Consider the following 12,623-nt stretch of genomic DNA (forward strand, 5'->3'; position numbering starts at 1 on the left):
TTTCCCACAACTTTCACAAAGTTAAGTTGGGACTTAATGAAATTGTTGTAGGGAAGCTGGGATACTCTGTAAGCGGGAAAGATTATGGCAACTGTTTTTTTTTTGGTTTTTTAATGATTCCGGTTGATTGAACAAGTATCAACAATCAACGCATAGATGTAGTATGAGATAATTTTTTTGTTTTTACACGTCTCCACACAGCCAATTGTACACGACAAGTTCTGGATTATTTTGAAGTGTTTGGTCATCCGCCTTATAGCCCAGATCTGGCACTAAGCGACTACCACCTCTTTCCAGCGATGAAGACCTGGCTCGCAACGCAGCACTTCAATAGCGACGCTAAACTTTACGCTGGCGTTAATCATTGGTTAAGATCTCAGGCGGCAGATTTCTACAAAGCTGGAATCGAAAAACTTGTGCCACGTTATGATAAATGTCTCAATTCAAACGAGTATTACGTTGAAAATAGCCTAAGGCTGTAGCTTTTAAATGTATTTTGTTCCTACTTCAGTTGGTTAATCTTTAAATTTAAAAACATCTGTTACTTTCTGGATAGCCCTCTTAATTAAATTTTTTATAGACTTTCACAAAGTTCCATGAATAAATATTATAATACTGATGTATATATTTTCCACCACAATTAGTCACAACACATACAAGCTACCTCTATAAGCTTTGGAAGTATATTTTAATATTTTTATTTATTTTACTAAAGCAATTGATTTTCTTGTATATGTTGATACTAACAAGTTGTCTCAATTAAAAATAGTGAACATAATATTAAGTGCCAGGTTGTGTTAGATATGGATTCTTAGCCCTAGCTTCGCCTGGTAAAATAGGACATCTTTTTAACATATTGAAATATTTGTCTTAATTTCTGCCTTCGGGTCTGCATAACACGTTTTCTATCAAAAGCTATCGACTTTTATTTCAAGTATTAATATTTTGTATGTATATAATTTATGAAATGTTTGCCTCTATGCTCAAGTTTTACTTCGTTTGTCATTGAATTCTCTCTTTTCCCGACTTTTACTTATACCTTTTTCTTCCACTCACCGATTGGTTGTCATATTTTGTGATGCAATCTTGCAATGGTTGGCGTTACGTTAGCAGACGAAAGTGTACAGTGAGAGAGTGAGAGTTCTGTGTTTCGGCTTTATTTACAAACAAAGAACTGACGTTTTGATTTTGTGTCTGTTCTCAATATGTCATAATATTATTAAGAATTTGAATAGTTTTGTCAAATACTGTGTTTTGAGTTATTGTCTTGGTGAATAGACAGTTTGACTTTCACAGCTCCTTGTAAACTTGGCAGAATTTTATACAATTCAATACTCCTCGGAGGGATAGTCTTTCAATGGTTTGATTTTGATATATATTATACATATTAATATAATGTAATTAAATACCGTTGATGTTTAACCCTATTTGAATGTGACTGGACAGAGGTATATTATCTTCATAATCGAACAAACGTCAAACTGCAAACTGACTGGGAATATAAATAAATAGTAAGTTGTGATTTACTTCAATATGGCTGGCGTTGTTGACCAAACGCCTAACACAGCTGAAACAGCAGAAAATCTGTTTTCTTCGCCCGCGAATGTGCCAAATCCTGTGGATTATTCCAGTATTAGGGAAAAGGTAATATCGTACAATCATAATAAATTTAGTTTACTCTTCATATTGTAGCCTATTAAAGTCAGATGTAGGTTAGGTTGCTAGCCTATAATACTTTTGGCATAATACATCATCATTAGCATTGTTATTTTAAATCTCTACGTAGCTTATGAGTTAACACAACTATTATTTTCAGTTTTTTTGTCTACTTCACTGGATTTAGTTTTTCTGTAAGATGTTGATAAATAGGTTAGGTTAGTCAAGGGACTTAATATTTTCCGTGTCTGATATCCTAACATTGTTAATTTTATAACCCACCAAATTAAAAAAAGGAGTGGTATGGCTGCATCTATTGTGTTTGATTTTATAGCTGAATAGAACTAGGTCTTTATAATATATAGGCCTAATAAATGGATAATCAATTTATAACTAATCATCATAATAAAGTTTTATACACTTAAAACAGAATCTTAAACAATGTAATTAGTTATATACTTTCATAAAAACTTTGTTTCGTTAAATTCATAAATATTTATTCTGTAAAACTTAGTCTATTTCATGTTGTTAGTAAACATTGCATCATCACAGGCATGATGAAATGGTTTCTAATGTTTATATACTATCAAGCATTAGTTCAATCACAATATATCTTTATCTGAAATATTATTTATGGAAAAGTATAAATCCTTTATTTCCTTCTATTAAGAAATAATTAGTTATATTAACTTACTTTCATATTTTATTTCAATAGATAGTTTTTTTTTTCACTTAAAATATATAAACATTTCTAGTTTGTGGAGTATCCAGCACTATAGGGTCAATCCATTTCAAATCACCCAATAAAAATAAAATTTGTTGCTCAACATTTTTAATTTGCTTATTTTTTTTTATTATGAGTTCCCTATGGGTAGACAATCATAAAACACTATTTGAAAAAATTTTACAAGCCATAGTTTTTTTCCTGGCGGCCATTTTAAAATGGCAGTTTTGCAGATTTTAGTAAAATACGCGGTTTGCGAAAAGTTTAATTGCCAAGCTATTTTTAAAGATATCAGAATAATCCAAAAACCAGTGTGTTCAGCATAAAATGAACTTCAATTTGACATTATTAATAATGTTTCTTTTGTGCAAAGAAAGTCAGTCAAAGTTGTTCTGCAAAAATCTCGGAAGAAAATCATCAAATTGTTACTTTTTAAGACCATAAAAGTTTAAGAAGGAAAAGAGACTCACTACTAATATTTTATTTCTTTGTTGAAAACTAATATAACTACCTACTGAAAAAGTTTTAGCCCTGAGAATGCTCTCCTTTTTTTTCTAGAGCTTTTCAAAAATGGCCGAAAGCTTAATAATGTCAATTTTCTAGGGTTAATAACTAAAAAGGGAATGAATGAAAATAAATTAAAATTTTACAGAATGTTCTTTATACAAATAGGAATATCTCATAAAAAAATTATGACTGAGACTTAACTACATTTAGAGATATACAGCATTGAATTTCAGTTAAACGCGCTACCATTTTTCTCGCTTGTACGGTACCAAGTTAGCAAACAAGGGCTTGTTTAAATCATTATGTTAACAATAAACTTATATTTAATGCTAAAAAAAATTATATTCCTTATTTAAACCTACTTAGGATTTACAATAAAAATTATTTAAAACCAGAAAATAATGGTATAAATAAACAATACTCATAACCACAAAATACCACTTGCGCACATTTAGGAAAAATAATTTGCTTAGATCTGTTATACTGTCAAAATGTATATGCATTTTAATTTACGTTCTAAAATATAATATTATTAAATACATTTTATAAAATATATGATGTAAAAATATATGTTTAGTACCCTGAGGAATATTTTTAAAATTATTATAAAAAAATCAAACACTGTGAAAGCAATAGGAAAAATTGTGGAAAACATTTTAAATAATTTTGAGAAAAAGATTATATCATCTGCAACATTGATAGATTTAAGTAAAGCGTTTGACTGTATTAATCATGAGTTGTTGTTAAAAAAGTTGTTTAGTTATGGCATAAAACATAAAGCATTACAATTATTGTCATCTTATTTATCTGACAGGAAACAGATGGTTGTCCAGGGGGAGAACAAGTCCAATTTCAGAACAGTGAAATTGGGAGTTCCGCAAGGCTCTGTTTTGGGACCTTTTCTGTTATTGTTGCAATCAATGATTTTTCATCTAGCCTACCTTGTAATTCTGTTTTGTACGCGGATGATACTACTCTTTTAAAACTGTAATAAAGACTCACAAACCTTAAAATCTGATCAAGAACGTTCATTTAAATTAGCTCTAGAATGGTTTAAAAGCAAATGGGTTGGCAGTGAATCATAATAAAACTGAATATTTAACATTATCTCTACACAATAATACTAAATACAGTAAATGATTCTGTTAAGTTAAGTTATTGGTGTTATCCTAGATAGTAAAATTAAGCTGGCAACATCATGTTAATTATTTATGTACTAAACTATCTAGAGTTATATACCTATTATGTAAACTAAGGAATACTGTTACTCGGGAGATGTTGATAACTGCTTATTATGCATTTTTCCACTCACACTTGAGGTATGGTGTGACTCTTTGGGGAAACAGTTCCAGTGCCAAAAAAATATTTTTATGGCAAAAAAAAAACTATTAGGATTTTAAAAAATGTTTCTAAACAAGAATCTTGTTCACATTTTTTCAAAGAATTTCAAATTATGACCTTGCCAAGTTTATACATCTACTGCTCATTACTTGATGTAAAAGAAAATTTGAATAGTTTTCATAAATAGACAAGATGTTCATACACACTGCACAAGAAAAAAATATTTACTCGATCTACCCCCAGTCAGACTCGAAAAGACCAAAAACAGCCAGATATTTTTCAGTATAAAATTATTTAATAAATTACCAGAGAAGGCATGGAATGTTACACTTAATAATTTTAAAGTTTCCATTGCAAAGTGGCTGAAAAATAAAGCTTTTTACACTGTTGAAGATTACCTAGCCTGTGATATTAGCTCATTAAGTTTTTAATCCATTGTTAATTTAAGATTAGGATTGTTAGCACATATTGTATAGATTTTTAAATTATTTAATTGTAATTTTATTGTTTTTATTCACATTTATATTATTGTTATTTAGTTCTAGCTGGCAATACTGTATTTGTCCTATAACTGTGCCTAGATTAAAGATTAGATTAAAGTAGGCTATATAATATGTTGACTTTGTCTATTGCATAATATGTATTGTGCTTAATGACAATAAAATATCTTGAATCTTGAATCTTGAATCTTGTTTGCTAACTTGGTACCGCACAAGCGAGAAAAAGGGTAGCGCGTTTAACTGAAATTCAATGCTGTATATCTCTAAATGTAGTTAAGTCTCAGTTATAATTTTTTTATGAGATATTCCTATTTGTATAAAGAACATTCTGTAAAATTTTCATTTATTTTCATTCAGTCCCTTTTTAGTTATTAACCCTAGAAAATTGACATTATTAGGCTTTCGGCCATTTTTGAAAAGCTCTAGAAAAAAAAGGAGAGCATTCTCAGGGCTAAAACTTTTTCAGTAGGTAGTTATATTAGTTTTCAACAAAGAAATAAAATATTAGTAGTGAGTCTCTTTTCCTTCTTAAACTTTTATGGTCTTAAAAAGTAACAATTGATGATTTTTCTTCTTCCGAGATTTTGCAGAACAACTTTGACTGACTTTCTTGCACAGAAGAAACATTATTATAATGTCAAATTGAAGTTCATTTTATGCTGAACACACTGGTTTTTTTGGATTATTCTGATATCTTTAAAAATAGCTTGGCAATTAAACTTTTCGCAAACCGCGTATTTTACTAAAATCTGCAAAACCGCCATTTTAAAAATGGCCACCTGGAAAAAACTATGGCTTGTAAAATTTTTTCAAATAGTGTTTTGTGATTGTCTACCCATAGGGAACTCATAATAAAAAAAATTAGGCAAATTAAAAATGTTGAGCAACATTGACCTGGGTGATTTTGAAATGGATTGACCCTATAGTGTTGTTTTCACCAAGAGTTTCCCCAGCATTATTGCATCAGTTCAATCAAAATATTTCTTTATTTAAAAGAAGTACAATAATGTATAGTTTCTGAAATAGTACTTATTGAAAAATATGAATTCCTTATTTCCTTCTATTAAGAAATAGTTTGTTATAATAACTTACTTTCATATTATATTTCAATTGCCAGTTTTTTACTTAAATTATATAAACAGTTCTAGTTTGTGTAGTATTCAGGAGTCTATTGTTTGCACCAATAGATTTTCCCCTTACAGCATTATTGCATCAGTCCAATCACAATATTTCTTTATTTAAAAGAAGTACAATAATGTATGAGTTTCTGAAATAGTACCTATTGAAAAATATGAATTCTTTATTTCCTTCTATTAAGAAATAGTTTGTTATAATAACTTACTTTCATATTTTATTTCAATTGCCAGTTTTTTACTTAAAATATATAAACAGTTCTAGTTTGTGTAGTATCCAGCAGTCTATAGTGTTGTTTGCACCAATAGATTTTCCCCTTACAGCATTATTGCATCAGTCCAATCACAATATTTCTTTATTTAAAAGAAGTACAATAATGTATGAGTTTCTGAAATAGTACCTATTGAAAAATATGAATTCTTTATTTCCTTCTATTAAGAAATAGTTTGTTATAATAACTTACCTACATATTTTATTTCGATAACTATTTTTTTACTTAAAATATATAAACGTTTCTGGTTTGTGTAGTATCCAGCAGTCTATAGTGTTGTTTTCACCAAGAGTTTCCTCTTACAGCATTATTGCATCAGTTCAAACAAAATATGTCTTTATTTAAAAGAAGTACAATAATGTATGAGTTTCTGAAATAGTACCTATGGAAAAATATAAATTCTTTATTTCTTTCTATTTAGAAATATTTTATTATAATAACTTACTTTCATAATTTACTTCTATATTTAATGACTCATTTCATACACCCATCTCACATTCATTTCAATACTTAATTTAATTTAGAAATTTATTAGTAATAATAATTAAATAATTAAGGAATAATTATTTATAAATTGTCTCAAATTTTAATAAAAACAATAATAAATACAAAATTAAATATATAAAAATTAATCAAAATTCATCTTATTACATATAAATCTCAAAAGTTATAAAGTAAACTAAAGTCAGTGATACAGTGTGCAGGGATTATTGTTGAGTGAAGAGAGCAGAGGTTTAAAAGTTTAGAGGAGAGATGGATATAGAAGAAGTGAAGCAAGATTATTATTATTTAAATAAAGAAATTGGTTACATTTATATTCAGCAGTATTTGGTTCAAAAGAAAGGTTAATTTATTAAATTCATATTATCACTGAAGTACAGAGAAGCAGAAGACAGACATTGGGTGAGAAAGTTCTTTTTAAATTTAACAGTGATCCATTGGAAGAACATAAAACCCAGGAACATTCGATTTGGCTAACAATTCAAAATTAATATAATTAAAATTTAACAAAATTATTTTTCAAATTACAATCTTTTATTAAAAACAATACCTAATATTTCTATTTCATTAAGCCAGCACGACCACCCTGCCCTAAAATTTAAGAACTGTATTTTTAAAAATTTACCATTATTGTATCCTCCATCTTGTTTCAAAATTCAAACCTGTATGTCAATTTATCATCATTAAAGTTCACATTTGTATCATACTGAGTTATTTGTTATTTCTAGCTCTAATCATCAGAATACAAATCAAGTTTAACCATTTATTTAAAGTATAGTAGTAGTATATTACAAATAGCTTGTTTTGTTTACTTTAAATACATATAAACATTTCTAGTTTGTGTAGTATCCAGCAATCTATAGTGTTGTTTGCACCAATAGAGTTTCCACTTGCGGCATTATTGCATCAGTGCAATCACAATATTTCCTTATTAGAAAAAAAATTAATGTATGAGTTTCTGAAATAGTACATAAGAAAATATGTAAGATTTTACTTCAATAGATAGATTTTTACTTAAAATATATAAACATTTCTAGTTTATGTAGCATCTAAAATATTACTTATGGAAAAGCATATATCCTTTATTTCCTTCTATTAAGAAATAATTGTTTATAAGAACTCATATTTTACTTCAATAGATAGATTTTGACTTAAAAAATATAATCATTTAGTTTATGTAGCATCTAAAATATTACTTATGGAAAAGCATATATCCTTTATTTCCTTCTATTAAGAAATAATTAGTTGTATTAACTTACTTACATATTTTATTTCAATAGCTAGTTTTATTCTTAAAATATATAAACATTTCTAGTTTGTGTAGTATCCAACAGTCTATAGTGTTGTTTGCACCAATAGATAATGCTGTTGATCCCCTTACAGCATTATTGCATCAGTTCAATCACAATATTTCTTTATTTAAGAGAAGTACAATAATGTACGAGTTTCTGATATAGTACCACCTATGGAAAAATATAAATTTTTTATTTCTTTCTATTAAGAAATAGTTGATTATAATAACTTACTTTCATAATTTACTTCAATACCTAGTTGTTTTACTTAAAATAAAATATATAAACATCTCCAAGATAGTAAATCTTATTAAAATTGTGTAGCACACTTTTGAGTTTAATTTATAATGTAACCTAATATGGCCATAGTTGTTAGATTATAAACAAAACTAATCTTCTTTATGCAATAGGTTAGAAGTATTTGTGAAGTATTCAGTATTGTTAAAAACTCATTTTCATGATTCATATCTTAAATTACTTGTTAGACACAAAAATTATTCTTTTTTTATCGAAATAGCCCTAAAAATTCAAAACAATTTCAAAAAATAACTTTACTTGATACATATAGAAAAATCAATATTAGTTTGTCTATTACCACATAGAAATACTGCCTTAAAAAATATAAATTCTTTATTTCTTTCTATTAAGAAATAGTTTATTATAATAACTTACTTTCATAATTTACTTCAATACCTAGTTTTTTTTTACTATGTATATAAACATTTCTAGTTTGTGTAGTAGTATCAAGCGATCTACAGTGTTTGTAACCAATAGAGTTTCCCTTTACAGCATTATTGCATCAGTTCAATCACAATATTTCTTTATTAGAGAAAAAGTAATGTATGAGTTTCAGAAATAGTACCTAAGAAAAAATATAAATTCTTTATTTCTTTCTATTAAGAAATAGTTGATTATAATAACTTACTTTCATAAGATAGTTTAATATAAGATAGTAAATCTTATTAAAATTTGTATTTTAATGATTGTGAGCTCCATCTGACGCTGGTTGATGTAAGGTTACCTTCACTAGTGTAGTGGAGTTTATCTTGGTTAGTTCTACTCCTGTGTCGGGTAAGCCTCCTCCCCCCACCCAAAATCGTAACAATGCATTGGACAATTGAAATCAACCGATTAATTGTTTCGGACTTTAGCACTAAACGGGTGTACACTTTAAGCTGTAAAGCGGTAGTGACCGCGATACAACAATGGTTATTGTACTTTTAAGTATTACTCGGTTGGTCTATGAATAAATTGCTCCTCGCACACATTCCGATTGTCATCAAAATTACATAGGTTAAAAAAAAGTGATGTTATGTTTTGATATCACAGTCACATCCAAATCTCGACTGAACTGAGTTTACACCGGCAAAAATTTACACAAGTTTTGTCGCCGGCTAATAAAAATTGATAGTCCAAATTGGCGTAAGAGCTCTCGCAAGTGTTGCCGCAACCAGTGTCGAACAGTTGTTTGCAAGTACTCGACTATTAAAATTTAAATTATAAACATTGCCGAGACATCACTGACTTCGTATTGACTCCCAGAACAACCAACGGTACAACTGTACCAAGTACTTGCGACAGTTCTCATGAGTAAAATTGTTTATCTTGTTCACATTATGCTACAGTAATTGTGTAAATTCTCTCACAACTTTACTTGCCAGTGTAAACTCAACTTCATATTGTTGCCAGTCTACAGACGGGGCAGACGTCCAGCCGATCGAATCAACCACACTCATCAGTTTTCGTCAAAGTGACTGATATTGGTTGGATGACGGCTGGAAATCCCGTCAGTTCTCCGGTCAACTATTTACCGGAACACCTTCTCCGCACACTTTACGATTGTTCAGACGATTTGAACTGTTCAAACCAAATAGTCAAACGTGCATGAGGAGCCTTATGTCATGTCATTCCTTGACTATAGTCTAACGAACACAATTTGACGAACCACAGCCTTTCATGCGTTTATTTAGTTGTGTTGTTGTGATGGGGCGATTATATTCTTGCATTATTTAAAGGCTAACATAAAATATTTAAGACCCAGTGATTGATAACATTAATTGTGGTCGTTATCTGAGTGCAAATATAGAAGGTACTGTTCTGTACTGGTATCTAGATACTTATTTTACAGATCGCAAACTAAACGCACTTTGGTAACTTCCATAGCAGATAACATTCTGATGCATTCTTCATGTTTTTCGCCGTCAGTGGGATATATATTGAGAGCCACGGTACTTTCGCGGGACTCTAACCAGGGCTACCATCAACGATGGCAATCTGGAAAAGCGTGCATTATGTATAAATTTCTTACCCTGGGAAACATGCGTGCAGTTTTAATAATGTCCATGGAAATTTTACTAAGGATGGATCGTTTCCGATACTTGAAACTGCGGCTATTTTCACTCGATTCTGATACCAACAGAAGTGCTTAAATACGCTTAAAAAATTACTTATTTCACAACATTACTGATATGGAGAAGCTGAATCTTGAATCCAAAAATAAGTTTTATTTTTGTACTTTCGGTATGAAAAAATATAGATAGATAACAAAAGTAACAAACAACTGTAAGTTAACAAATAATAGTTTAGCTATAATTAGTATTTTTTATATTCATTTTGGCGCATTATTAACAGTCTGTTCTGTCTATTCATGAATAAAAACGATCGGCAGTACGCATATTACTGATTGGTGAAATAGGTTTTTGTAGTTCTTTGTGTATAAAACTATTTAGAAATATATGTAACACAATAACGTGATTTATAATATTTGAATTGAAGTTCGATTTTATGTGTCTATATTTTTCTATAGGCTAGGGTGTCGGCTGGTTCTATGCGCAGACTTTAGCTCCTCAGTAGTAAACAGACAATCACTAATTTGTATTTTATCTGTAAGTCGTACTTGTAAATAAATATAATCTCTCTAAATATACATCCATAAATTTTTACGTAAATGTAATGTATTCTGGAACCTACCATTTCTATTACTTAACCCTTCCCGGGTCAATGACGGTTATATACGCCTAACTTAACATTTCCCGGGGGCCATACGCGTATATTTACGCATACACTTATTTTGGCCAAGTGTCAAATGTGTGTATATACGCATAATCATGTTTACGAATATCCTTATTGTTTGCAGTTGTCAGCTATTCCAGCTAATTGGGAACATTATAAAGTAGTTTGGCAACAGTATGACTGGGGGGAGGGGGTGCCGGAGTGGCTTGAGCTGCTTGGGGGGGGGGGGCTTTAGCGGCAAGTCAAGGTCATTGTCGGCTGCCTGCCTCTTTCTTTCTCATTCGCTCTGCACCCCGCGTACCACAGCTAGACGGAAAACTTCATCTCATGGGAAGAGACGCAAAGGGTAATCGATGCCATGTCTGCTACAAAAAATATCTCCAAAAAGAAACAATCTATTTTTTGTAAAACATGTGTCAACAAACCGTTCCTTCACCCAGACAGCTGTTTCGAAGCTTATCATAACATGGAGGACTATGTGAATGGACAGTGATCAATCTCCTTTGTTATATGGTTAGTTTTTACTTTATTTGTTTTGTATGTTAACCCTAATCATGTAATACATACTTATTTTTAATCATAAAATGTTTTTATTACGCTAAACCTAAACATCAATTATATTTATATACGCATGTCAATTCGTGGAAGGGTCGATGACGCTTATATACGCATACTGGTCTATCACACAAAAAAGGTGGGATAAATTATTTATGGATAGATTTCCATTTTTCCATGACAGGTAAGCAATTTAAAATCAAATTGAACAGTTTTGGTAAAAAAAAATTGTTTTTTTACCCCACCACATGAAAATAGGCAATCTAAGGCTACAGTAAGTTGACCCTGGAAGGGTTAAAAGGAGATATGACTTGTAATTTTAAATATATTAATTTCCCTGCATCTTTGCAAATTCTTTTGAAGTAGCTTGGTATCCTTGGGCTTCACCCTCTTCCAAAAAAGATATAAATTAATTAAGTAGAGTTCAGATGAAATTATTTGGTTTATTTGTTGATTGTACTGAATTGACCTTGTGTACCAGCGATATCATTGTCTCGTACCAAAAGTTCGTCTCCACCACTAGACCTTTGATCTGCTATATTGGTTCGTTGTTTACCAGATTATTTTGGTTCATTTTTATAAAAATTGTTTCATATACATTAAGGAATTTTTTATTTTGTACTTCTTTTAATAATTTTGCATTTGAAAAAGAGTGTCACAGTTTGAAGTGCATGTTTTGCCATGGCTGATCTTTCTTCCTGTTGGTATTTTAAACATGCCCTATGTTCCTTAGCTCTCTGTTTTATACAAATAACCTGGGTCTTTTCAAAATTCACCGTTACTTTATTTGATTTAACTAAATATAAACTTTATTTATATATATACATATAACATACTGTGCTGTCATAGAATATGACCTCTTTGTATTTTTAATGACATATGTTTTTATTTAGTACAAAATTGTTTATGTTACTATTGTTATTATTACTTTTATTCATTTGTGTGAGTCCGAAGATGTACTCATTGAGTACGAAAGGCCTCACAAAAATAAAAATTTTATATTATTGGAGAGTTTGTTTAAATTAATATATAATTTCCAATAAGACAAGAGCTTCAAGAATGTATACACAATGTTATGCCGACACATCGAAAAAACTAAGGAGCTTTAAATAGGTGTTAGTGATAAAATC

The 12,623-nt window shown here is 29.8% G+C and overlaps 1 protein-coding gene across 1 annotated transcript in view; it reads left to right on the forward strand.

Moving 5' to 3' along the window:
* The first annotated feature begins 1,069 nt into the window (after window positions 1-1,069).
* The window catches only part of LOC124367582 (GTP-binding protein 1), a 60,610-nt gene continuing 49,056 nt past the window's right edge, over window positions 1,070-12,623 (forward strand). The window contains 1 exon segment of the mRNA XM_046824537.1: window positions 1,070-1,644. Coding sequence (XP_046680493.1) covers window positions 1,534-1,644 — 111 coding nt within the window. The 5' untranslated portion in view covers window positions 1,070-1,533.

This window comes from Homalodisca vitripennis, chromosome 8 (assembly GCF_021130785.1).
Source record: "Homalodisca vitripennis isolate AUS2020 chromosome 8, UT_GWSS_2.1, whole genome shotgun sequence".
Taxonomy (NCBI): domain Eukaryota; kingdom Metazoa; phylum Arthropoda; class Insecta; order Hemiptera; family Cicadellidae; genus Homalodisca; species Homalodisca vitripennis.